Raw genomic sequence first — 25,874 nt, forward strand, 5'->3', positions numbered from 1 at the left:
CCCGAACCGAGAGACCCAGAACAGAGGTGGTGGGGAGGGGCTGTTCATGATCTTTCCGTGACCTGCCAACACACCCCTCCCAGAGTCAAGGGAGCCGAAGCCCCTGGAAGCACCCGTTCCCTCGGCAGGGCTGGTCGGGCGTGTCCACTTCCCACCTGGGAAGGACCCCCAGCCACGCTGCCCCTTGTGCTCATGGCTCAGACAAATCAATTCTGTGTTCCCAAACTCAAACTAGACGCTGGGAGAATTCATTTATTGGAAGCACTGGGTTGGGGAGCGGGGAGGAAAAACAGATGTGCTGATCTCGGGGTCGGGGGATGGGCTGGGCAGCAGAGTTAGGGGAGGGGGGTCCACCATCGCCAACTTTTGAGTAATAGCACCGCGATCAGACAGGGAAGACCCGCCCCTCGGATCAGGCTGCTCTGGGGGTGAGGGGTGCCTGCCGTCCGCCCGCCCCCCACACGCGCTCCCCATGACCGCTTGGCCGCGTCAGCGCAGCACCCAGGGGGAGGCAGGGCGGCAGCAGCGGTACCCCCCCAGCGCGGCCGGGAGCAGCAGCAGGCCGCTCAGGGGGTCTCTCCGGCAGCGCCCCATGGCCTCCTTGTAGCTCATCCGTTCCTTGGAGATGGGGTCTGTCAGATCCTTCTCGTAGCTGGACTCATCCTGCAGGAGCTGGGCCAGCTCTTCGCTGATCATTCCGGAGAGCACGGCCTGAGGGACAGGGATGCGGCCGGTCCTCTTGGGGTGGATGAGCCCCCCGGTCAGGAGCTGCACCTGCAGGTGGGGGAGCACGCTCTCCTGCGGCATCCAGCCCTTCTGGATGGCCTCGCCCACGGACAGCCGCTTCTTGGTGACGGGATCCTCAATGCCAGTGAAGGCCTTCTGGGCGTTGAGCAGCCTCTGCGTCGAAGTGTTCTCGATCAGCCCCCTCTCCATAGCCTTGTGCACGGAGTAGCGCTCCCGGCTGAGGAGGTCCACGATGCCCCCTGTGGCCGCCTGGGCCTCCAGCAGCTTCTGCCCCGTGACGGGGTCCAGCATGTTCTTGGCCACGGCCGTCTTGACCGTGCATTTGTTGTCCGTGGTTGTGTCGTAGATGCCAGCAATGGGGAAGCTGTCATCGCTGAGCCCGAAGGAGACGCTGGGAGAGAAGCAGCCGGGGCCCTGGGGGGCTGGGGAGGCGAGCGGGGACTTGGAGATGATGGAGCCAATGGAGAGCGAGGAGCAGGGCTTGGTCTCCCCGGCCACGAGCAGCGCGAACTCGGAGATGGGGAGCTGGCCGTCCTTGTAGAGATGGTACTCCTCCTTGGAGATGCGCCGGCAGCGCAGGGCGGCCTCGATGGAGTACTGCTTCCCGCTCTTGCGGTCCAGGAGCACGGACTCCTCGCCACAGGGGCCCGAGGTGGTGACCTCCTCCCAGTCGCACTCGAGCTCCTGGAGCTGGAGGTACTGGCCTCGATCGATGATGCCCCTCTTGTAGGCCTCGTACGGGGACATGTCCTTCCCTGTCTCAGGTTCGAGGATGGAGATCTTGGTGGAAAGGTTGGTCTCTCGCGTCTGGGTCTCCTGGTTGAGCTCCTCCCTGCTCACCCTGGCGTGGAGGCCCCGGAGGGTCCTCTCCTTCTCGTAGATCTGGTCCTTCTCGCGGAGGATGGCCGCCTCGAGCTGCGAGAGCTCCTGGCCCTGCTGAGCGGCCTTCTGCCGCTCGCTCTCTGTCTTCTGGGTGAGCAGCTGCGCCTCCTCTTGCAGCTGCAGCACTTTCCGCTGCTTCTGCCTCCCCAGCTCCCGCAGCTCCTGCTGCAGCTGCCTGCGTTCCTGGTCCGCCTGGTCCCGGGCCCTCTGGAGCTCAGCCTCTTCCCGGGCCCAGGTCCTCCCCAGCGCCTCGGCCCTGTCCAGCCGCTCCCGGAGGTGCCGCACCTCCTCCTCCCGGCTCTGCCGGGCCGAGCGCTCCCTGTTAAGCACCTCCCATGCCCGGGACCGCTCGCCCTCCAGCACCCGGTCCTTCTCCACCCTGATCACTTCCTTGTAGATGGTCTTCTCTTGCGACTTGGTGGTCTGGAGGACATCGATCTGGACCTGCAGGTTCTTGCACTCCCGATGCAACTCTGTTACCTGGGTCTTCTCCTGGTCCAGGTCCTGCCGCAGGGCTTCCGTGGACTTCTCCAGAGCTGGGTCCTTCTCCAGCTTGACCACCTCCTCCATGATGATCTTCTCTTGCACCACGGGAGGCCGCTTCTCGAGCTCCTGGATCCTCAAGGTCAGCTGCCGCAGCTCCCTCTCCACGGCCAGCTTTTTGCTCCGGTCCTCCTGGAAGCTGAGCAGGCTCTCCTTCTCCTGCACGCCGGCCCGGAGCTGCTGCACCTCCCGCTCCAGCTGCCGCCGGCGGCCCGCCTCCTCGTCCAGGCTCCGGCTCAGCCGGCTGTGGTCCTCGCGGAGCTTCGGGTCCTTCTGAGTGACCACCACCTCCTGCACCACCACCTTCTCCTCGGGCCGCCTCCTCTCCAGCAGCAGGTACCTGTTCTGCAGCTCGTGGACCGCGTCCTCGGCGGCCCGCCTCTTCTGGGCGGCTTCTCGCACCTCCTGGCGCAGCCGCTCGGCCTCCTTCTCCAGGACTGGGTCCTTCTCATGGCGCACCACCTCCTTGTTCACCGTCTTGGTCTCCACCTTGGACCGCTCCCGCTTCCACTCATCGCGCTCCCCCTGCAGCCGGATGAGCTGCTCCTGGGCCCGCCCGCTGCCGTTGACCAGCTCGTTGAGCTGGGCCTTCAGGCGGTCGATCTCCCGCAGCACCTCGGGGCTCCTCTCGTGCTTCACCACCTCCCGCGTCACCTCCTTGTACTCCACCGCTGGCTTCTGGGCCCGGAGGGCGGCCAGGTCGGGCAGCAGCCCCTCCACCTCCTGCTCCACGCGGCTCCTCTTGCTGGCTGTCTCCTGCAGCTGGGCCCGGAGCCGCGTCATCTCCTGCTGCGTCTCGGGAGCCACCTGGAAGGTCTCGTGGACACGCTCCTGGAGCTCTACCTTGGGCTTCTGCTTCTCCACCACGCTGTACTTGCCACGCAGGTCCTCCAGCTCCCGTGCCTGTGTCGCGTTCTTGCTCCTGGCCTCTGCCAGGAGGCTCCTCAGCCTGGACGCCTCTTCGAGAAGGCCTGGGTCCTGCTCCACCTTCTTCACCTCCTTCACGATCACCTTGGGCTCCACGGCGCTGATCGCACGCTCTAGGTCTTCAATGCGAGACTGCAGCTTGGCCACAGCCTCGGCCGCCGCCTTCCTCCGTCCCGTGTCCTCCTCCAACTGCCGCCTCAGGGCCTGGGCTGCCTTGAGCATTTCCAGGTCCTTCTCCACCTTGACCACTTCTTTCACCACGACCTTCTCCTTCACGTTCGGCGCCTTCTGCTCCAGGGCCAGCAGCTCCTTCTTTAGCACCTCTAGCCGGGCCGAGACGGTGGCGTTCTCCCCCCGCAGATGCTGGATCTCGCCGCTGAGCTGGGCCGCCTCGCTACTCAGGCCGGGGTCCTTCTCGATCTGGGTGACCTCCTTGGTCAGCAGGTGAGGCTGCATGGCCCTCCTCTTGCTCTCCAGCTGGACGACCTTCTGGGCCACCGCCTCCAGGTCTGCCTGCAGGCCGGCCCGCTTCTTGCCTTCATCCTCCACCTGGGACTTCACCTTGGACAGGCTGCTCTCCAGCTGGGGGTCCCGGTAGAACTCCACCACTTCCTTCTCTTCCAGCCTCTCCAAGGGCCGCTGCGTCCTCAGCTGCAGCAGCTGCTTCCTCTGCTCCTCCAGCTCCTGTTGCACCTGTGCGACCCGCTTCCTCTCCTCCTCCAGCTGGGACTTCAGGGCCTCGGACTCCCTCCCTGCTCCGGCCGGGCCCTCAGACCCCTGCCGTGTGTCATGGGTCACCTGGATATCCTCACTGAGCTCCTTCTGCAGAGGGAGAGGAAGAAGGGAAGAGTACTGGAGCAGAGGGGGAGGAAAGGGATGAGCCCCATTTCTACCAGCCCCACCCCACCCCACCCTGAGATCGGAGACCCCTCCCTGCTTCCTGAGACTTCTGGTAGGTCCCAGGAGTGGGAGCTACAGACCTGAGGTGCTTGGATGCAGGATTTTGAGGGGACCCCTCAGCCCCACGATGTTAGGATGCAAGGCAGCGTTCGGGCGGGGTTTGCACTAGAACGTGCAAACAGGACAGGTCTCCTTTCCAAACCTTTCCCCCTCCCCTTCCATCCAGGCTCCCGGATATGGGCCCACGCTCCTCTGGGGTACTCCTCTGGGTAGGAGAAAGCTGGCAAGTCCCTCAGCCAGACACCAAGAGTCATAGAGGGCTTCTGTCTCCTGGCGCCCCAGGCATGGAGATCTGGGTGGCCTCTTGCCCGTTGTGGCTGGTCTGAGGGCTGAAGACGTGGGGATTTTCTCCTGTCCCCACCAGCAGACCGCCCAGTGGTGAAGCTGTGCCTGCCCTGAATGAGTCTCCGGGGCCTGACTCTGAGATGGATACCAGCCTAGAAGAGCTGCTGGGGGGGGGGGGGCGGGGGGGGGGAGGCGGGGAGCTGCCCCCCTCGGGCCGGGCCGCGGTGCGTGCCCTGGGGCCGCAGGCTGCAGGGCGAGGAGGAAGGGAAGAGGGGGTCGGGTCGAGGAGCAGCCCAGGCTGCCCGGCACAGGGACAGAATGGGTGTTGTCGCCATACCTTCTCCAGCATCCTTCTGGCAAACTCCAGCTGGTGCAGCTCCCACTGGCGTGCAGCTGCGAGCTCGGTGTAGGCCTTTGTCAGCCTCTTCTCCTAGAGAGGCCGAAGGGAGGCAGAGCGACGGCAGGGTCAGCTCCGGCCGTGGCGCCTGCAGAGCCGCTGCCGGGGGATGCCGAGCCCCGCCGGCTCTGTCCCATCTCACCTGCGCCTGGATGCTCTCCTGCAGAGGAGCCACGCGGGGTCTCTTGGGGGCTGAGCCTGCCTGGGTGGTCTCCAGGGAGCAGCGGTAGGTGTCTGCCCGCAGCTCGTAGTCCTGAGCAGGGAGGGAAGGACAACAGGCTCTCGGTCGGTGGGGGCCGCTGGGGGTGGGAGAGCAGGGGACTGGCAGGAGGAGGGAGGGGAGAGGAAGGAAAGTGCTCACCTGGAGAGCTGCCTGCAGGTCCTGGGAGAGGCGGGACACCATGGCCCTGTCCTGCTCTCGGCCCTGGACCTCCTGCTGCAGCCTCTGCCAGGAAGGAAGTGAGAGGCAGGGGAGGTCAGCAAACACCACTCACCCAGTCTCCCCCGCAGGGGCCTCGGGGCGCCACCAGCACCCCACAGGGGCGGGAGGTCGCCTGGGAAACTGCCTTTCCAGGCATGATTCTCTCCAGGAAATCTTCCTTCCTCTCTTTGGCACAGTCCCTTCCTTCTGCCTAGTGACCCTCAGGCTCCTGTTCTAGCAGGGAGGTTCTCACCCAGTGCTGTGCATCACAACCACCTAGAGAGCTCGTTAAAACAGATTTGAGGCCCCACCCCCAGAGCCTCTGGGCAGATCTGGGTTGGGGCCTGAGAATTTGCACGTCTAAGTGTCTCCCTGATGCTGGGGCTGCTGGTCCAGGGACCACCCCCTGAGAACCACTGCTCTGTCCCAACTGTTGTTAAGCCTGGCTGCCCCTTTATTCACTTGTGGGAACTTTAAAAAAGAGTACTGATGTTCTGGTCCCAGCGATTCCAATTTAATCAGTCTGGAGTGGGGTTCTGGTACAGGGATGCTGGTTTTCTTTTTTTTTTTTTAATTTTTTAAAAAAGATCTTATTTATTTGAGAGAGAGCACAAGCAGGGGAAGGGGTAGAGGCAGAGAGAGAAGCTGGCTCCCCACTGAGCAGGGAGCCCCAGGCAGGCTCGATCCCAGGACCCGGGATCATGACCTGAGCTGAAGGCAGATGCCCAACTGACTGAGTCACCCAGGCGCCTCTACAGGGATGTTTTAAAAGCCCCCTGGATGATTCTAATCTGCAGGCAGCTCTAAGAATGTCTGTCCCAAGCCACCTTCCTGGCATTACTCCCTTACTCTCACCCTAGACACCGTCATCCTCCTGCAGCCCCAGGCCCTTGCCTTCCAGACCACTCGTCCTGCCCCCACGTGTCCTGCCGTGGGCTCTCCACCAGACCACTCACCAGCGTCATGGCCTGCGAGGCACCAGACTGTGGGGTGCCTGAGAGCCGGCTGTACCCGCGGCCTCTGGTTCACTGCCAGTGCATAGGCGGGGATTGGCAAGGATGAGGAAGAGGATGCGGTAGGAGTTGGAACCCCCAATGGAGACGGCCTTGCCGTTTCTGTGGGCCAGGTGGAGCATTGAGGGTGGGGGGTGGGTGGTTGGTGGTCCCCCAGAAGGCCTGAGTTCTGAGCTTTGAGGTCTCTTAGAACACTGGCCACTAGGCGGCCACATGCGCCCAGGCAGCTGTACCCGTGGGGAGGTCAAGGGCCTGACCTGTCCCCAGGTCACCTGCAGCCCCAGCTCCTCACCTTCTGCGCCTGCAGCTTGTAGGCGATCTGGCTGGGCCCATCGCTGGGCCGCACCTGGTTGCGGGGCAGGTGCTCCAGCCAGAAGCTCAGGTTGTCCATACAGTTCTTGAACTGCTGGTAGGTGAGGCCGACATCTTGCAACATCTTCTCCCTGCAGGAGGAGCAGGCCCGGAGCAGAGGTGAGCTCTGCCCTCTGCGGCAGGTGAGGGGTGCACGGAGGAGGCTGGTGAGCGCCTCCCTCCCTGGGACGAGTCAGAAGGCCCAAGTGACCCACCAGGCTGATCCCCCTCACTCTGGCCCTGTGTTGGAGCTGGGCATTCAGGGATGGGCCAGACCGTCTCGGCCGGGGAGGTAGGTAGGCTCACCCTGGGAGACAGCTACTGTTATCACCCCGTTTTAGAGATGAGGAAACTAGCCTCAGAGAGGCGAAGTCACCAGTGTGAGGTCACACAGCTTAGCGGCTGGGCACCGTGGGGGCGTGCCTCAAGCCCCGATGGCCCAGCCACTCACCGTAGGTCCAGCTGGTCCCCCACAGCATGGTAGCGGTCGGTGAGGGCCCTCGCCTGGCGCTGCTGGCGAGGCAGGTCTGGGCAGAACTCCTGGAAGTTGTTCTGCAGGGCGCTGCACGCATGCTCAGTGGCCTTCAGCTCCCGGAGCAGCCCCAGCACACAGGCCTGCTGTTCCAGCAGCTCCTTCCGCAGGCGCTGGGAGGAGGGGACACGGCGCCATGCACCCTCGTGGTTCCACGAGTCACCATGAGACCCCACCTGCCCGTGAATGCTTGGTGCCGTGCCCCCTCCCACCAGGAGGCCGCCCGGCCCCTCACCTGCAGCTCGCTGACCCTGTCCTGCAGCGCCCCCGGGCCAGCGGGGATGGGGGCCTCCTGCGCCACGGCGGACTCGAAGCCTCGGATGACCCTGTCCGCGTCCTGGATCTGGCGCTCCAGGCCCAGGGCGGCTCGGGCTCTGTCTCGAGGCAGCCCAAGGTCAGGCCCTCCCTCAGCCACACCCCAGCGATGCCACCCAGCTGCCCCCTTCCCCAGTCCCCGGAGCACTCACTTCTCCCCGTAGAGGTTGCAGAGAACCAGCACGTCGCTGTACTTGTTCTTGACACTGTTGAGAGCCAGGGGCAGGTGCAGGGCAGCGGGGCCCCCAGGCCGGGTGGACAGAAACGCCTCACACTCCTGCTGGGCCGCCTCCTTCTCTGCTCCCAGGCCCTGCAGCTGCTGGGCTGTCCCCTGGGGCAGGGAGGGGCAGGGTCAGAGGTCTCCTTCCTGCCAGGTCAACCAGACCCTGCCCACCTGGCCTCAGAGTGTGGTGGGTATGAGCCTGGGCACAGGCCAGAGACCGGGGACAGTCCTGGCCCCGAGAGTCCCCATGTGGATGACCCTGGGCAGCCTGGCTGAGCCCCAGTCTCCTCCTCTGAAGAATGATGGGATGAGGCAGCGTGACCCTGTGTCTCTGTGCCCTGCACAAAACGTCAGTTCCCTGCCCCGTCGCCCCAGGTCGGGCGGCAGAGCCCTAGCTCTGTCCACGTAGGGTTATTCTGCTCCTCCTCATTCCCTCATCCGTCCCGCAAGCCGTCGATGCCGGACTATGGACGGCGCACTGCCTGCCTTCCGGTCTCACTGGGCTTCCTGTGGCCCCAGCCTGACGTCGGAGAAGCGGTGACTTCAAGACTCAAGGACGCACTGGAGGCTGCCAGGTCCCCGTGCTGTCCTAACCAGTGACTTGCCCACACGGCTGTACGGCCCAGCCTCCTGTCGGCCGCAGAGCCTCCGGGTGGAGGTGGTGTCCGCTGAGGTGGCATTATAGCCCTCGACCTCCTTCTGCCCCTGCCTCCTCTCCCTGCTCTCCCCACCCCATGACACTTCCTCAGAAACGCCCAGCACGCCGGCTCAGAGCAGACCCAACCTGCAACAGCTCCCACTCATCCCGCCCCGGGGCCCCTGACCCGGGAAACGCTATGTCCTCATCCCTACGGGACAAGATGGAGCGGACAACAAACTGCACGATGATGTGTAAGGACATGACTCAGACATTTAAAAACCAAACCCAAAGGATACATTTGACTAGAAACCGGTTGGGAAGGACATAACCCAAACTGTACCCCTCCAGGTGTGGGGAGGGACGGAGGATGAGTCCTTTGTGATGGTGTTTACATACTGCAACCTGGCCAGGGAGGCGCCCCCACCTGCCTCCAGGAGAAATCACCCCGAAGACGCTCAGGCTTCCTTGCTGCTCTCGGGACCCTGGCCAGAACGCCTCCCCAGTGTGGCGTACAGGGCCCTTATTCTGGGCCCTGCCCCTCTAGAACCTTCCCGGGCCTTAGTACACTTCATCCAGATGAGTTGGGTATTATTGTGTCTGTTTTTGGTGATGAGAGGTTAAGTGACTTCCCAAGATCACAGAGCTGGTCAGGGGAGGAGCCAGGATGGGAACCAGCTTGCTTGAGCCCCAGACTGTCCACTCCCTTCCTCTGCCTTGGGTCCCTGCGGCTGCTCCCACACTTGCTTTGTCCTTAGTTCATGCACCCCCAGTGCAGGCCCGTTTCTTATCCCCGCTGTCCTTGCTCACCCACCCACCTTGTGGCTTTGGATGCGGCCCTCCAGGTCCTCCAGTGGTGTCGTGCGGCTCAGCGGGGCCCGGGCCCAGGCCAGCACCTGCTTCTCTATCTGCTTCAGGTCTCCATCCAGCCGAGTCATCTGTGTCAGGAGCTTCTGGGCCTGTGGGTCTCCTGGGGCTGAGCCAGTGGGAGCTGGGGGCATAGGGTGCCGTGAGGGTCCAGGGCCTACCTCCCGTCTGCCCATCTGCCTGAGGAGCAGCTCTTCCCTGGGGACCCCCAGAGCGTCCTGTGTGGGATAGGAAGGGAGGGGGACGGCGGGCAGGGCCTAACCAGGGGAGGGACAAAGCTTGGTGCTTGCCGACCCAAGAGATGGAATCCCCAACAGAAGTCCCTAATCCAGAGCCACCCCCTGCCCATCGCAACCACCCCACGGTGGCCAACAAACCCCCCAAGTCCCTGGCCGACCCTCAGTACCCTGCTGGCCAGTCTTTAAGGGCCGCTCAGCACTGGCCGTCAGGTGGCTCTGGACTGTGCCCAATTTCTGCTTCAGGCCCTGCAGCTCCGAGGCCAGCCTAGAACAAGGAGGAGATCAGACAAGGATGTCTCTCCTCTCTCTCCAAACCCCGCACCCCACCCCAGGAGTCACGGGTCCAGGAGAAGGCCAGGCCATGGCCTCAAACACCACAGGACCTGGTCTGGGCCCACAGCCTGCCTCCCGCCCCTGAGGATCCCCCGGCAGACCCACTTGGAGGCCATGGCCACGGCTTCAGGGTCCGGAGCTGGGATGCAGAAGCAGGCGGCTGGCGCACGTTTGGTCTCCCCACCTGGGCCTTGAACGACCCAGGTGTGCTGGTCAGTGTTGTCCATCAGCAAATACCGCTCACCCCGCTGCAGCTGCACCTGGGGGATGGGGGGGGGGATGTCGTGGAGGTTCAGGGCAGGGAATAGGGAAGGAATGAAGGCCCAGATGGGGTAGGGGCAGGGATGGGCCAGAGGCGGGGCAGGGCTTGGAGAGGGGTAGGGCTGGGGCAGGGTGGGGATGGGCGGGCCGAGCCCATACTTCTCCTGAGTCCCAGTCGCAGATGCTGTCCACGTGCAGGGGCTGCTGGGGCGGGTTCCTGCGCTGCTGCAGAGGGGCCACCTGTTGGCTACGCCACTGCAGGTCCCTAATGGTCTTCTCAGCGACAGCCAGCTGCTTCTTCTCTGCCTGTGGGGTCCCAGGCTGCCCTTGACGCCTGCCCCACACCTCCCCTCCCCCATGAGAGCCAGGGGTCTGGTCTACATGGAGACAGGATCTCTAAGTCAGGAAAGGAAAAGAAGCCCCTCCAGGAGGCCCAGGATTCTGGAATCTGCTGGTTGGGGTGGAGGGGCTGCTCAGGGCAGGACTAAGCCCCTGGGAAGGGTGAGGCCCAGACACAGGGGCCAGCCCCAATCCCCGGAGTAGGATGCAGGTGGCCTGGGGGGGGGGACGGGGGGGGGGGGGGCGCTCTCACCTCCAGCTGCTGCAGCAGCTCTGTGGGGGCACCAGGGGGCGCCCCTGAGGCGGGGCTGTACTGGGTGTCCAGGCTGGAGTTCAGCTTTGCCAGGGTTTGGCTGACCGAGTCGGCCTCTTCCTGGAACTGAGGTCGTGGGCAGTCAGGGGCAGCGCTCGCGGCAGCCCACTGCCCACCAACCCCGCAAGTCAGCTAAACGCAAACTGTCACGCCCTGGCACTGTGGGCTCTCCAGGCCGTGGGGCCTTTTCCGCTGCAGTGCTCTGCAAATGGTGCATTTTGGGCCCACTGAGCTTGTTTTAGTGTTTAGTGTTATAACACAGCTGGGCTTCTGTCCTTCCTGCCCAGGTGGAGGCGGGGCTCTCCTGCTCACTCCAGCACCTGCAGTCGTCCTGGCTGGGATCGGGGCTGGGTGCCAGGGCATCGGGGCTGGAGTGGAAGCTGGGAGCACGCTCTAAAGAAACATCCCGCATATAATGTATTATTTGCCTCAGATCTGCTTCAGATCCCGACACTTAGGCACCCACCCCCGATCCCAGCCAGGAAAAAAAAAAAAAAGAAGATAGCAGGAGGGGAAGAATGAAGGGGGGGACATCGGAGGGGAAGACAAACCATGAGAGACGATGGACTCTGAAAAACAAACTGAGGGTTCTAGAGGGGAGGGGGGTGGGAGGATGGGTTAGCCTGGTGATGGGTATTGAGGAGGGCACGTTCTGCATGGAGCACTGGGTGTTATATGCAAACAATGAATCATGGAACACTACATCAAAACCTAATGATGTAATGTATGGAGATTAACATAACATAAAAAAAAAAAAGAAACATCGCGCAGCTCCGTGATGCTACGGAATTCCTGTCCACAGGCGTGATAATGGTAGGGTGGTGACGTAGGAAAATTTTTTTTTTTTTTTAAAGATTTTATTTATTTATTTGACAGAGACACAGCGAGAGAGGGAACACAAGCAGGGGGAGTGGCAGAGGGAGAAGCAGGCTCCCCGCGGAGCAGGGACCCCGATGCGGGGCTCAATCCCAGGACCCTGGGATCATGACCTGAGCCGAAGGCAGACGCTTAACGACTGAGCCACCTGGCGCCCCGAAAATATTTTTTTAAAAAGGAAGAATAAAACTCTTTGGCTTTTGTCCCTCTCAAAGCATATGAAACATTTTGGGTAGAAATTACCAAAAAAAAAAAAAAGTCCCTGTTGAGTGTTTTGTCCGTTTTTCTCAACCCTCTTTTCATTATCATCCCTTCTAAGGAGAGTTTTGGGACGTCTTTTCCTTAATCTTGCTACCATCTCTATAAAATTGTAATACTACAGATATGCCGCATATCCTTCAGGGATGTATACTGGTGATTAATGCTTAAAAAGAGGAAGGGTTTTGGGCGCCTGGGTGGCTCAGACGGTTGAGCGTCTGCCTTCGGCTCAGGTCATGATCCCAGGGTCCTGGGATCGAGTCCCGCATCGGGCTCCCTGCTCCTTGGGAGCCTGCTTCTCCCTCTGCTTCTCTCTCTCTCTGTCTCTCATGAATAAATAAATAAACGCTTTAAAAAACAAAAAAAAAAAAAAAAAGAGGAAGGGGTTTTTTTCCCCCTTAAGAACCAACCCTCCCTGGAAGCTGTACCACCCTGTGGCGAACGCTCGCATGACATCATTTTCCTTTGGGGACCTATTCACAACGACACAGCTCTGCCATTTTTAGGAGGCACCCTGTCTCCCTCCATGTGAACGCGTCCTGTGGCGTTCTCCAGGCCCCTCGATGGCCCGGCCCGGGGGTCTCCCCTGCCTGGCCCTGCTCCCCCGCCCCCAGGCTCACCCGGCGGTAGGCCTCCACGTGCTGCAGCTGGCTCTCCTGGCAGATGCAGAGATTTAGGAAGTTCTGCCACTCCATCTTCAGGGCCTCCTGGTGGGTCTGCGGACAGCAGCACCGAGCCCTCAGGCCATGCTCGCCCAGACCTGTGCCCCCATCTGCTGCCCAGACCTGGGCCGGGTCTCCCTCTCCCCAGCCTCCCTGGGAAGCCCCCCTCCCCACCTCCACCGGCTGAGGGAGCAGGTGTCCCTGCGACAATGGGCGGGATCTGTCCTTCGCACCTGGATGGGCCCCACAGCCGGGTGCCCCAGCTCCATCATGCGCTCCCCATCATCCTCCAGCTGGTTCACGCTCTGCTCCTGGCTCAGCAGCTCGTGCTGCTTGAAGTGCTGGGGGCAGAGTCGGGAGCATGGGCAAGGAGGGGACAGGCTGAGGATGCCCCTGTCCCCCCTCCCAACCCCAGTCTCCCCCACCCACCTCGTACTCCCGCCGCACGCCCTCGGGGTCCGCCAGGAGGTCGCTCCAGTCCTGCTGCAGGATGCCCTGCTGCTGCTGGGCCAGGGCACTTAGCTGGCGCGTGCAGCCCTGCAGGTGCGTGTACAAGCTGCCCAGGCTCTGCCCGCGCCATGAGGCCGCCTTCTGTGCTCGGCGAGACGTGGGGCGGGAGGAGGAGTAGCAGGGGGCCACGTCAGCCTGCGCCTAGAAACGCTGCCCCCCCCCACCAAGGGTGCAGGCAGCTGGGCCCTGCCCCACTCCCAGCCCAGCCCCCCAGCCCAGCCCTTCCCTTGCTCACCAGGAGGTCCCGGTACTGGCTCCTGATGGTGGCTGCGTCCTGCCTCGACCAATGGGGGGACGGGGGTGGGGGACAAAGCAGGCTCAGTGAGAGGCGGGGTGCAGGGGAGATGGCCGCCCACACCCTGGGCCGACTGTGCCCCCACCCGCATCCCTTGCCCCAGAGGGCCTGCTGGGTCACACAGGCTCAGATGGGAGAAAGTGGGGGTAGGGCTGGAGGGCCAGGCCTGGAGGTACGTCACCCACCGGCCCGATGAGGTTCCGGAGCTGCTGCCCGTAGGCCTCGATCTCCTTCTGCAGGATGTTGTGCTCGGCGACCTGTTCCTCCAGCTCTGGCATGCCCGGCCCGAACCGGCCCTCGCAGATCTGCTTCTGCAGGAGAGCTGGCCACTCAGCGCAGCCGCAGGGCTGGGGCGGCGGCCCTCCCTCGTCCTCCCCGCGTCCGCATATGGAGGAGTGGAATTGGTCGTTTGGGCAGAGGGTGGACGGGCCAGCTGGGTGGCCTCGGGGATCGGCAACCAGCTCACCCTGGGGGACAAGCTATTCTCCAGTGGCCCGGGCCGAGGCCTGAGCATCTTCATGACTACAGCCCCTGACTCCTACTGGTCCCCAGAACACAGGGCTCAGCCTCTAAAACATCCTCCTACTCTTCCCTGCCTCCTTACCTCCCTGGCCTCGGCACCTCCTGCCTAGAATCCTCTCGCTAGGCTCTGGGACCCTGTGACACCCTCCTCTGCCCATGCCCCCCCCCCCCCCCCACTGTCCCTTCACTGTCATCACGGCACCCCTTCTGTTGTGGCATCAAAGCACAGTTCCTCACCCGATGTTCAGGGTGCCCTGGCTTTGCCTGCCTGCCCAGAAAACCCCACTTCCCACCACACCCCAGGCTGGAGCCTCTATTTCTTCTTTCTGGAATGTCCTCTCCTCGGCATTTCACCCCAGCCTAACTAAGCCCTCCCACCTCTCTGAGCCTCTTCATATGCCGCTTCCTGCAGGAAGCCTTCCCTGACTGCACTGTCTCCTCTTCTCTCTCCCGTCCCAGACCCTCCCCAGGTGCAAGTGCACCAACAGGCCCCTGATGGCACACAGCTCAGTTTTGCTCTCTGATTGTGCCAGGTGTGATTTTGAGCTCCTGGAGGTGTCTCCGACATGGAGGACAGCCCTGACCTGTTTCTGCTCCAGCACACGCGCCCAGTCGACCCTGGGCCCCACGTCCGGCGGCAGCACTATCTTCTCATACAGGGCACGGTACTGGGCACACTCCTGGGTCACCCGCTCGTGCAGCTGCTTGATGCTGCCAAGGAGGCGGCCAGCAGGTCAGGGCTGGGCCTGGGGCTCCCCTGGAACCCCAGCGCCTCCGTCCTGGAGCCCTGGCCCTGGCTGCCACCCCACGTACTCCTTCTCGATCTCCTCGGCCTGCGGGTGCTTGAGCCGCCGGGCCTTGTCCACATCCAGGAAGAGGTCCTTCAGCAGCACCTCGGCCTCCTTCAGGCTGTGGCCCACCTCCTGCCGGTGCTGCAGGGCCTGGCTCTGCTCACTGCGCAGCTGGTCCTGTAGGTGGGGGACGACATCCCTGCGGCCCCGCATTGCCGCCTGAGCCCACCCTGAGTTCCCCAGGCTGCACGGCCAACCTCGGTGTCCACACTGGCAGAGGGCCCGGCCCAGGGCATCGGTGGGGCAGGTGCAGGGACACAGGGGAGACCCGGCCCCCCCCCACCCCGAGCCCCTCTGACCCACCAGGTTGGGAGTGCAACAGAAAAGGAGAGCTGAACCCTCTCTCCCACCGTGTTTGGGGAAAGACCGGTGAGGGACAAGGGTTGTCTGTCCCACTTTAGCCATCCCCGGTGGGCACTCCGGGGCTTTAGTGAGCCTCCCATGCCCCCCCCCCCCCCCCGCTCCCCGCCGCTTGCCGCTGAGGCCTTACCTGCTGCAGTCTCTTCTGGGTCTCCAGGATGTGCCTCTCCACCTGGTCAGCATTGGCTTGCATGCGGGAGATGAGCAGGGCCAACTCCTGGGTGGCAGCCCTGGGGTGCGGTGGGGGGTGGGGAAGACAGAGCCAGCATGGTTGGAAAAGACCCCTCTGTCCCCCCTGCGTGGGGTCCCTTGTCTCCCTCTGCCCTGTCCTGTCCTCCAGCTGGGCTCACTGCCCGGGAGGGAGGCGTCTAGGACTTGGGGAGCTCTGGCCTCTCTCTGTGGGAGACTCTGTGAGATGCCCAGCCCTGAAGGTGGGGGAGCACTGTCCTCACCTGGGGGTTCAGGTGCCTGGCACCATGCAGCAGACCAACATCACTGTCCTGGCAGGGAGCTCCCAACCCCACCCAGCTCCCTGCCACTTCCTCGGGAGTGAATCATGGCTCAGCACGGCTGGGCTCTGGGGAGGGCCAGTTGGACCGGCTGTCCCCCACCCCAACCTCCCCCCACCCAGCCTGTCTCCCCCTCACCACCCCAGGCTTTGCCTATGCCCAGGCTAACAACCGTTTGGAGGAGCTGCACAGCCCTGGGGCGGGGGAGGCCAAGAGATTGTTGGGGCACGCCGACAGTGCCCAGATTTGAGGATTAAGACCAGATTAGGACCTGACATGCTCCAGGTCACACAGCAAGGAGCAGAGTACGCGCCTGATCTGGCCCCCCAAGGTCCTTTCCATGGGGCGCCTGCTGTGTGCCTGAGTTCACTCTCTGGGGCCTAGAGGCCCAAGCAGACCTAATAAAAGTAGAGTGGTCCAAGGTTCATAAGCACAGCACCCTATGAAGTTACAGTCCTGGGGAAGGGAAGGCTTCACTGAGCTGGGTCTTGAACTAGGGGTTGAAGGATGAGCCCACCCCACCCCCACGTCCCTGCCCAGGCAGAGGGGCAGTGCCAGTGAAGACCCAGTCTGAAAGAACTCTGTGGCCAAACAGCCTGGGTTTGATCATTCTCTAGCACTACTGCTGTGTGGCCCTGGGAAAGTTACTTAAACTCTCTGTGCCCTCACTTGTAAAGTGGGGCTTTAATAATATCTACATCACAGTGCTACTGTGTTAGGAGAATGAGCGCATTCTGAAGCATCCACACGTGCTGGTGTTTATTCCACTAGGATGTGAGCTCCATGAAGGCAAGGACCTGTTGGTTCTGCGTAAGGCGGCACCTCAGTGCCCACAACAGTCCTGGCACACGGTAGGTGCTCAATAAATATATGTTGAATGGACTGCACAGCAGGGGAACAGTGACCCCAGTTTGGGGGACGGCAGCCAGAGCCGACCTGGCTGTGTGGACAGAGCCCCCAGCTGCCCCAGGCTAGGAGCCTACCTGGGGACAGGGAGCTATGGGTCCTGACCCCTGACCCCTGGGCGACCTGTCCTCAGGCCCGGCCTCCTGGGAGGGCTGCTCCCACCGGGGGTGGCACACTCCACCCTGGGCAGGGCCCAGGAGCGCCAGGGACAACAGATCACTCCAGTGAGAGTCTTAACTGCTGTCCTTCCTGTCCGCCCAGAAGCCCAGCCTCCGCGTCATCGCCCTGGTCCGATCCCTATCAGGGTAATGAGCCCTTCATCTCTGCTCCCATCTGCCACCTCCGCCCTGCAGGGGCCGGTGAGGGAAGAAACGGAGGGAAGCAGCTAAGTCTGTCTGCGGCCCATGTGGCTGCCGAGAGCCAGGCTGCGTCCGGCGGGGAGCCGGGGGAGCAGAGGGAGGCTCTGGCGATGTCCTGGCCCGCGGGCCCTCCCCTTGCCCCACAGCCTCTCCTCATATCCACGTGGTGCAAGAATCACCCCAACACTGTAACAAAACTCAAGGCCCGAGGGGAGAGCCTTGTGAGGACAGCTGCAGCTGAGGCTCCGCAGCACAGCCCCGCCCCCCCGCACCAGGCACCCCACCTCCACCTCTTGGCCTCAGTCCTTCTGCCCACCCTGGGCCCAGGTTCCAAGGGTCAGCCCAGCCCAAGCAGAGCCTTGAGGGCAGAGCCACAGACACGGAGCCAAGCACTCCGGTCTCCCAGCCCCCTGGCCCCTCCCCATGCAGTGTGTCTCCAGCAGAGCACCCCTACCTGCGGCCCTCAGGCCCCCTGGACAACGTGGGAGCCCCAGGCCCCCGTTTGGGCTTGGGAGAGAGTCCACCCCACCACCACCCCCAGACTTTTGGCCTGGGGACACTAAATGCCAGCACTGGGCTGGTCCTGAATGCCAGGCTGCCATCTCCAGGAGGCTAGAGCACCTGGGCCTGGCACCACCCCCTCCCGCCCCAGCCCGCTGCCCCAGGCCCCGCTCACCGGCTGTGCTTGCTGGGGGAGCCCTTGGGAGAGCCCTTGGCCGGGGAGCCCTTAGGGGAGCCCTTCCCATGGGAGCCTTTGCTCAGACCCTTGAACATGGTCGTAAAGGCGGGTGCCGGCGCAGGCTGGGCTCGGCCGGTGTAGGCAGGTGGCGGGCGGCAGGCGTGTGTCCTCGCTGGCTGCTCGGCTGGGCTCTGGTGAGGTGGGGTGGCCGGGCACCGGGAAGGCGGTTTCTGGGAGGCCCCTCCCCGCAGGTGAGGCAGCGAGCGAGCGTGGGCCGGGGCTGCCGCGCACGCACCCGCACTGCCCACACTCGGCCGCTCCTGCACAACCAGTTCGGGGAGGAAAGGGCACAGCCCAGAGGGCGGGGCGCCCGAGCCCGCCGACTCCCAGAGAAGGTTCGGACTTGTTACACCCACACACCCAGAGGGAACCGGCAGAGATCACACCCAGACGGGGAAAGAGCCGGGCCCCAGAGGGACAGGGCTGCAGATGGACAGAGGCCCGGCCATCAGGCGATCAGGCATGCCCCCACCCACAGCTCTCACCCCGCCCCGGCAGAGGGGGCGCCGCTCCCCGTCACCACTACGGGGCAGCCACAGGGGGCATTGACCCCAGACAACTGGCACAAGGTACATTTTAAAAGCGGGCACCACCCAGTCGGCTCCCCAGACGACAACCCCACAGTCCCACTGCCTGACCTTCCTGGCTGGCTCAGTGTCATCCTGTCTGTGGCTGTGGGATCCTCCGAAGAGTCTCAGACCAGCTCCGGAGGGGCTGGGATGCCCCCTGCGCCCCTCGCCCCAGGACCCCCAGCATTAGCCTCCAGGTGCTGCTGAGCCTAGGGTCTGGCTGAGCCCCCTGGGAACCCACTGTACTTGGGTTTTGCTGCCGGCCTCTCCTCACTCAGTCCCCCAGAAGGGGCCCCTCGTGGCTTTTCTGGAGTCAGATGGGGTGGTGGACATGGTGCCAGTTTATTGGCCTCTTCCTTGCATCGAGTGCCAGGCAGGCCATCTTGCTAGCTGCCTTCTCCTGGGTGCCCCCCTATTTGCAGGCCCTCCTTTCACTGCCCATGTCGAAGAATCCTTCTACAGCTAGAGAGCCACTCCCTGGAACCATGACAGCGTCGGTGGAGGGCGGGCTGGACGAGTAGCAAAGGGGAGGGATGCGGCTGTCCTGGTTTCGGGGCATGGGGGACATCCTGGTAAAGCCCAGCTGAGGGCAGAAAACAGAGAAGACGTAGGGATGGATCTCTCCAACTAGAGAGGGCAGGGGGACAACTGAGACTGGTCACATGCCCAAGTGGGACAGAAGAGGTTGGAGTCCCTTTTGGCTGCGTCTCATGGACAAGCCACTGAACCTGGTCCTGGAGAGGGGACACAGGAGTCACCCATCCTGGCAGGGGAGGGGCTGGGGGGACAGCGGGGGTGAGGAGGGCACCAGGGGGCCTTGACAAGTAGCAACAAGGAAGCTGAGGTTGAGTGTGAGCTGGAGCCAGAGATAGAAGGCCAGGCCTAGAGGCCATGCACCCCCACCCCAGCCTCTCCTCCATGTTATTGCTGGGTAACAATTTTCTTTGAACCACTACTAGCAGGCCTGCAATCAACTGTCCTCAGAAAGGGGCCATTGTTTAAATGACTGCAGGATCCAGGAGCCAGCCCTGAACGCGCCAGCCTCTCATCTCCAACCACAGAGCTCACTTCCTTATCTTTGAGATTGGACGAGCCCAGGAGAGCCAAGACGGGAGGCAGGAGACTGCAGCCCTCAGCCCCCTGGCCTGCCTCCCCGAGAACTCGGGGCTCCTTCCTGGGAGGTGGTGGTCGTTGGAGGTAGGGGGCCCAGGGGGAAAAGATGTCTAGACTCCAGCCCCGGGAGAGGAGCAGCAAGGGGAGCCCTCCCCACCCCCCCGAAGCTGGACAGGGTAGAGGGATGCAGACCCCGGCTGCCGATGGCAGGAGGCAAAAGGCAACCAGACTGAGATTTGGAACGGTTGAGCTCTGTCTCCTGTCTGCAGAAGCTCTCCTGGAAATAAATGAGCGGCACAGAAGGCTCTCACACGCCCGAGATTAGGGCTAACTGATTCATGGCAAGAAAAACAAGAGCTGAATTCCTGGCGTGACTGTCTAATGCCGAATCAAATCAGGCCCCAGCGCCCCAGATAGGGGCTGACATGCAGCCGGCAGGAACAGCCTCGTCTGGGAGATGCTCCTAGTCACATGGCAGTGACTCTGACCCCCAAGACCAAAGCACAGGAGAAGGGAGAGGGACAAAGAAAGAAAGATGCGGGTTTTAAATATGTGAGAAAGACAAGGGTCATTTAGGTGGCCAGGATGGGACAGAGCCTCTGTGGAGACCTGCACGGTCCCACACGGCAGCCACAAGATTTCAGTCGCTGGAACTCAAAGACTCAGTGTGGAAAGAAAGATGTGAAATACCTCATCAATAATTTTTTTTATCTTGATTAAAGCCACAATATTTTGGATACACTGTGTTAAATGAAATACACTTTTAAAAATCAATTTCATCTGCTTTTTACTTTTTTTAAAATGTGGCTATTCGAAAACTTAAAATTACACATGTGGCTTGGGCTTGCATTTGTGGCTCACGCTAAGTTGACCCTTGAACAATGTGGGGGTTGGGGCGCCGACCTCCCCATGCACTTGAAAATCTCTGTATAACTTTTGACTCCCCCCAAACTTAACTACTAACAGCCTACTGTTGACCAGAAGCCTTACCAGTAACAGAAATGGTCGCTCAATACATGTTCTGTGTGCGATACGTATTATATACTGTATTCCCACAACGAAGAAAGCTAGAGAAAAGATGTCATTAAGAAAATCGTAAGGAAGAAAAAATATATTTACAGCATTGGACTGTATTTATAAAAAATTTATAAAAAAAAAAAGAAAGAGGGCGCCTGGGTGGCTCAGTTGGTTAAGCGACTGCCTTCGGCTCAGGTCATGATCCCAGGGTCCTGGGATCGAGTCCCGCATCGGGCTCCCTGCTCAGCAGGGAGTCTGCTTCTCCCTCTGACCCTCCCCCCTCTCATGCTCTCTCTATCTCATTCTCTCTCAAATAAATAAATAAAATCTTTAAAAAAAAAAAAAAAAAAGAAAGAAAGCCCCATATAAGTTGACCCAGGCTTTTCAAGGGTTAACTGGACAACTGTACCAAACAGCCCTGGCCTAGAAGCTGGACAGCGTGCAACAACTTTCAGCCTTCCCAGGCCTCGCCCTGCCACATCTCCTCCTTCTGAACCAGGCAGGAAGCCCAGGCCTGGCTCCCTGTCCTGCCCCTGGGGCCTCCCCTCGCCCGACACTGGCTTCCTCCTCTGTGGAGTGGGAGGTTGAGGCCACTGGTCCGGGGTCTCCCCCCCGGCACCGTGCCAGCTAGGACTCCAAGTAGCAGCTTCTCACACCCCCTAGCCTGGAGCTGGCAGGCAGGCCGATGCGGGCCACTCACAGCTCACGGGGTGGGGGGCCAGAGCAGGCGAGCTGATCGGGACTGAAAGCCGCCGAGCTGCCAGCTCCAAGGCCGCCATGCACATGTGCAGCTAGGCGAAGGGTGGCAGCTTGGATAGCGCACCAGGGCTTAAGCTACCCACTCTCTCCTCCTGCAGGGGACATTCCTCTCCCTGCTGAAGCAGATGATGGCAATTCCCGACTTTGCCCTGGGAGCCATAACCTGCCACGCTCCCATATGCTCCTCGGTCAGGACAAGCTCTGCCGTCTCAGGAAATTACCCTCTGTTTGTACAAAAGCTCTGCCATCAGACCCTTGGAGCCGAGCTGGCTGATAACCTCTCCTGCCTCACACTTCCTTGCGGCGCTGAGGAGAGAAGGTGCCTCCACCAGCTGGGCCTGGAGAGGACGAGGGCCGGTGAGGAGGGGAGCTGGGGCTGAGTCTCCCTGTGCGTGCAGGTGCTGAGGGAGGCAAAGCTGTGGCCCCAGGAACCTACAGGGTGGTCTGGAGGAGGCTCTCTGGGCTGTGAGTCTGCCCAATAAGCCTGCTAAAACAAATGCTGAAGGTCAGCCTGGAGAGAAGAGAAGGCGACCACGGCTTGCCTATCTAGAGCACAAAAGGCAGGAAAAGGAGCTGGTTATTCCTTTTGGGGCTTTTACAGGGAGAGTATAGAGGAAGCAATTCAAACCAACCAACCAACCAACCCACCCTACTGTCGGGAGATCAGGGTCCCCCATACTAGACGGTGAGACAGAGGATTACCGGGTGACCTCAGGAGTCCTCAAGTCCCAAGTCTGCCTGAGAGGACAAGGTCAAGGCTGTTCCCCTCTAGGAGTGACTCCCTTTCCCTAGCCTTGGGCCACAGCGGCCGGCCCAGTGCCGGCACGGGACCAGAGCTGGGACAGCCACGTCTCTGGGCCACCACGCAGCCTCAGGAGCTGCTGGGCCTTCCGGTCTCCCGGTCGCCCGAGGGCTCTGGGCCCTCCTGTGAAGTTCAGGTCTGCGGGCGGCGGCCAGGCCATCGTGGCACTCGCGAGCTCAGCCGCGGGAGGGAGTCACCTGGGCCGTACGGAAGCGGCAGGGGCTGACCTGCACTGAGCCCCAGTCACCGGTCTGAGGAAGGAAAAGGCTTATAAAACAAAGAACTAATAACAATCTTCGTGGCTGAGGAGCAACCCTTCCTAATCAGTCTTTACAGCCAGGAAATTGGAAGCACGCGGGCAGCTCAGTGGACTCGGCTTGTTGTCCTGGTGATGCTGTTTAGACCCAGCGGGGCCTGGCCTGGGGCCTGGCCTGGGGAGGGCGGCAGAGAAAGGCGGTGGGGGCGCGCTGAGGGAAGGGAGGGCGCTGGGTGTCAGCGGAAGGGGCCCCACCAACTCCCCGCACAGCAGCCCCGCCTCCTGGACACTGGGCTCCCGCTGTCCCCCTGTCCCCAGGGAGAGCTGCTCACTGTGGGGCTACGGTTGGAAGAGAGACTTCCCTAGTTCAGTCCTGGCCAGGTAGGAGATCCCCCTGCGAGGCCCCAGGTCCCAGCCAGGACGGCGCGCGGGCCACAGGCAGCACTGGGTGGAGAAGCCCGTGTTCTAATGCCGGCGCCGTCCCGGGGGCGGGGAGGGGGGGCAGTGAAGGGAGGGAAATTCCTATTTGTCAGGTGCCTCTTAGGTACTAAGTAAACCCTTTGCACATTTTCCTTCTCACAGTCAGAGAAGCAGATGCCCCTCTTTTCTGGGTGAGGACCCCCACGCCCTCTCCATTCCACAGACAAGCCAGAGCTAACGGACATCACAGCTTTCGGGGACCGGTCACCTGCCTGTCGTACCTGCCCTGCCTCTTGCCAGAAGACCCCTGGGAAAAGCTCAGCCGAAGAGAAGGGCTGTGGTTCTTTTCCAAGTGTGAGGAGTCCAGTGACTCCTCAGTCCACAGACTGAGCATGAGGACACATGCTGCAGTTAGTGGACGTGAAGAAACCATCTGCCGAAAATGGGGACTACAGCGAAGCCAGGCTCCCCCTTCCAACGCCGTGAAAATCCCCACAGAGGGCAGGGCCAAGGGGAAGGCAGGGCCCCGCCTGCTCGGCGTTTCCTGCCGGTCTTGGCACCAGCAGGGAGCAGCTCATCGGACCGATGGGCCGTCACAATCCTGCCCCAAAGCAAAAATAAAACCAAACCTTAGATGCTGAGCTCACAGTCCCGTAAGAGCTCGGAAAGGTCAGACAAAAGGTTCTCACGAGTACTCCATCCGTATTCGTCATCTGAGATCACACTTCATAACCCTATACCGGCTATAACACGGTGAACACCGCCGAGCCGGCCTGCGGAGGGGGTGGGGGGCCGAGCTCGCCCCTCGCGCAGCCCCGCCCGCGCCCCGCCTCTCACGGCCGGGGACCGACAGGCTGGACTCTTCCCGCCGCTGCTGTCAGGATGCAGGCAGCATCCAATCTCTCTCTGCGCTTTGGAACATCGATAAATTTTACAGCTAAACCTGGTTTCCGTCTCTTCTGTAGCAACAACTGTCTTAGAAATACAATTAGACCCAACACATATTTTTGCTATCTTTGGGTGTTTTCCTAGACCTCTGAAGGGTCCAAGCTTGTGAAGGCTGCACAGCAACGTGTTTAGAATTCTGTGATCGGCTAGCTTTGGGGATTAATGATGCCAAGTGTGCAAAATCCGTGTAGCCCCTACCTCGGCAGTCCCCAGGGTCAAGCACCCCCCCTCGAGGGCGTGAGGCCATCACCTCAGTGGGAGGAGAGATCGGGATGGTCTCCAGCCGTGGCAGGGGCAGGGCGCGCTACCACCACCGGCCGTCACCTCCCGGCCAGTGAAAGGCTCAGGCTGCCACCAGAGGAAGGAGATGGAACGAAGCCTGTCAGTGTTTCATTTCCAACAGGGGAATCCAAGAATTCTCAGCGTAAAGTAAAACCAGAGACAGCACCTCGAAACAACGCACATGGAAAGGAGAAAACACCCAGGAAACGGAGTGGTCAGAGCCCCTCTGGCCCCAGCTGCCTCAACGCTCCGTTTTTCCAAACAGAACCAACAGGGTTAGAGGCCACAAACTTGGCCAAATTATGTCTTTCAATCTGATGTTCAGCATTATCTCCTGGTAATTTTCACCACTCATGTTTCTGCAAGTCAAGACCACCACCACTCAACAGACAGGAAAATAAAAGCCCTTAGCACGGCAGCTGTAAGGCAGAGCCCGAAGCAAGCTTCTCCTCCTCTCTGGATTGGGGAGACAGAAGCCTCTTGCAGGGTCCAAGCCTACTGAGCAAGCGTAGCTCATCCTGGGGAGGGATGGGAGCCCCAACTGCAGGAATGAGCACGGGAAGCAAAGTGAGTACCCGCATCCATCACTTACACCTCAAGACCGCATTCTTGTTCCACTGTGTGGCTACTGGCACTTTGTTCTGTACATCTACCCAGCAAAACGTGCTGGCCCAAGGAGCGGCCCAGGGCTCGACTCTGAACCCATGGCCGTGAGCACTGCTTCCTGGCCTGAGGACATGATGGGGTCCTGCTTTTGGCGCAGTCTCCCATGACAGCCTGTTTAATGTCCAGGGATCCTATGTGGAGGGACGTGCAAGCTAACCAGAGACCTTGGCCCTGCCAGGGCTGTCTTCTTGTGTAAACACATGCTCTTAATACTAAACACGCCTTGTTAACAGCCTCACTGGCTGACCACAGCCACTACCACGCACAGCAGCTCCCGGGGACACCGAGAGGAAGGGAATTTCTAGTGTGGCCACAGAAAGGAAAAGCTTAGGAAAGGTCAATCAGAATGACTGACTCTGGATTCCACCTCCCCACTGATGCCGGCACTCTAAAGAGAGCAGGAGGGGTAGGAAGGGCCATGAGTAAGACAAAGGGACGTCTTCCCAGATGAGGGCAGAAGGAGCCACCAGCTCAGACAAGCTGAAGGGCTGCCTGCATGGGGGCCCGCCATTGGGGGCCTGACCCAGCTGTGGCTGCAGCCGGTCGGCATAGAGAAAGGGCGAGGGAAGCACAGAACCTAGGCCACAGCCTGCTGTTGCCAAGCTGGGGAGCCAGGAAGAGGGCAAGGAAAAGGATAAAGACCCCCAGGGCTCCCTCAGCCCATCAGGGACACAGTCTTAAGCCTTCGGGACCAAATTCCAAGACCTCATGCTCAGGTCATCTGTGCTGTATCTTCAGAGGGAGGAAGGATAACGGCTGACTTGTCTGGCACAAATGATAAAACTTTCTATTTAAAAACAAAATCAGGGGGCGCCTGGGTGGCTCAGTCGGCTAAACGTCTCCCTTTGGCTCAGGTCATGATCCTAGAGTCCTGGGATCAAGCCCCAAGTCGGGTCCCTGCTCAGTGGAGAGTCTGCTTCTCCCTCTCTCTCTCTCAAATAAATAAAAAACCTTTAAAAATAAATAAAATAAAAACAAAATCAGCTTCCTAAGGCTCTTTGACCCAAAGCAAATCCTGGGGGGAGGAGAGATCACAATCTGAGCATCTGGAGTCCTTGACAACATTCAATTCTAACAAAGAAGTCTGATTTGTCTTCCTGTCTTCTAACTTCTGGCAACTCCCCCCTCTGCAGTTCCCTGGGAAAACAAGAGGCATGTCCATGCCCACAGTGGGTCCAGCTTGAAATAATGTTCTCAGGTCTTTAACCACCCAGCCTTCCCTTCAAGCTGCTCTAATCAGCTCCAGGTTTACGCCACACTGAAGCCAACATTTCCCTCTGTGGCTTCGCTTTCCTATGGGGCGAGTTTCTACCTCCAAAGGGATTCAGAGGTTTCAGATACATCTCATGTCTAAATCACTTTTATTGCTCGCTTTCTTTCACTGCTTTTGGGACTTCTATTATTGATGCTATGATAGAAATAGAAAAAGGGTCACTAAAAGAAAAACTTAAAAATGAAATCTGGGGAGGGGCGCCTGGGTGGCTCAGATGGTTAAGCATCTGCTTTTGGCTCAGGTCAAGATCTCCAGGTCCTGGGATCGAGCCCCTCATCGGGCGCCCTGCTCAGCAGGAAGTCTGCTTTTTCCTCTCCCCCTGCTTGTGTGCTCTCTC

General features: G+C 61.0%; 1 protein-coding gene across 2 annotated transcripts; it reads right to left on the minus strand.

Annotated features, from left to right (window-relative positions):
* Positions 1-244: 244 nt before the first annotated feature.
* Positions 245-17,467, minus strand: EVPL (envoplakin). 2 transcript variants are annotated; one of them, XM_032429811.1, is made up of 22 exons: positions 17,370-17,467; positions 15,050-15,149; positions 14,522-14,676; positions 14,293-14,419; positions 13,372-13,497; positions 13,127-13,165; positions 12,811-12,972; positions 12,615-12,722; positions 12,340-12,435; positions 10,526-10,651; positions 10,093-10,239; positions 9,778-9,932; positions 9,507-9,604; positions 9,052-9,224; positions 7,526-7,704; positions 7,294-7,432; positions 6,978-7,171; positions 6,468-6,618; positions 5,103-5,186; positions 4,884-4,994; positions 4,682-4,774; positions 245-3,921 (listed from the first exon to the last, which is right to left on the minus strand). In XM_032429811.1, the coding sequence occupies exons 1-22, from the start codon at positions 17,465-17,467 to the stop codon at positions 490-492; spliced, it is 6,093 nt and encodes a 2,030-aa protein (XP_032285702.1). In that variant the 3' UTR covers positions 245-489. The 2 variants fall into 2 exon arrangements, with proteins under 2 accessions (XP_032285702.1, XP_032285701.1); XM_032429810.1 differs by having other exon boundaries at positions 9,052-9,261; positions 9,478-9,604.
* Between the last annotated feature and the right edge of the window lie 8,407 nt (positions 17,468-25,874).

The sequence above is a fragment of the Phoca vitulina genome, unplaced genomic scaffold (genome assembly GCF_004348235.1).
Source record: "Phoca vitulina isolate PV1807 unplaced genomic scaffold, GSC_HSeal_1.0 scaffold41, whole genome shotgun sequence".
In the NCBI taxonomy this organism is placed as follows: domain Eukaryota; kingdom Metazoa; phylum Chordata; class Mammalia; order Carnivora; family Phocidae; genus Phoca; species Phoca vitulina.

Bases quoted from the DNA above. Each gene is read 5' to 3' on its own strand.
- EVPL (XM_032429810.1), bottom strand. From the start codon at position 17,467: ATGTTCAAGGGTCTGAGCAAAGGCTCCCATGGGAAGGGCTCCCCTAAG. The intron at 9,933-10,092 runs GTATGGGCTCGG...CCCATCCCCCAG, and splicing joins GCGACTGGGACTCAGGAGAA to GTGCAGCTGCAGCGGGGTGA. The intron at 3,922-4,681 runs GTATGGCGACAA...CTCCCTCTGCAG, and splicing joins CCAGAAGGATGCTGGAGAAG to AAGGAGCTCAGTGAGGATAT.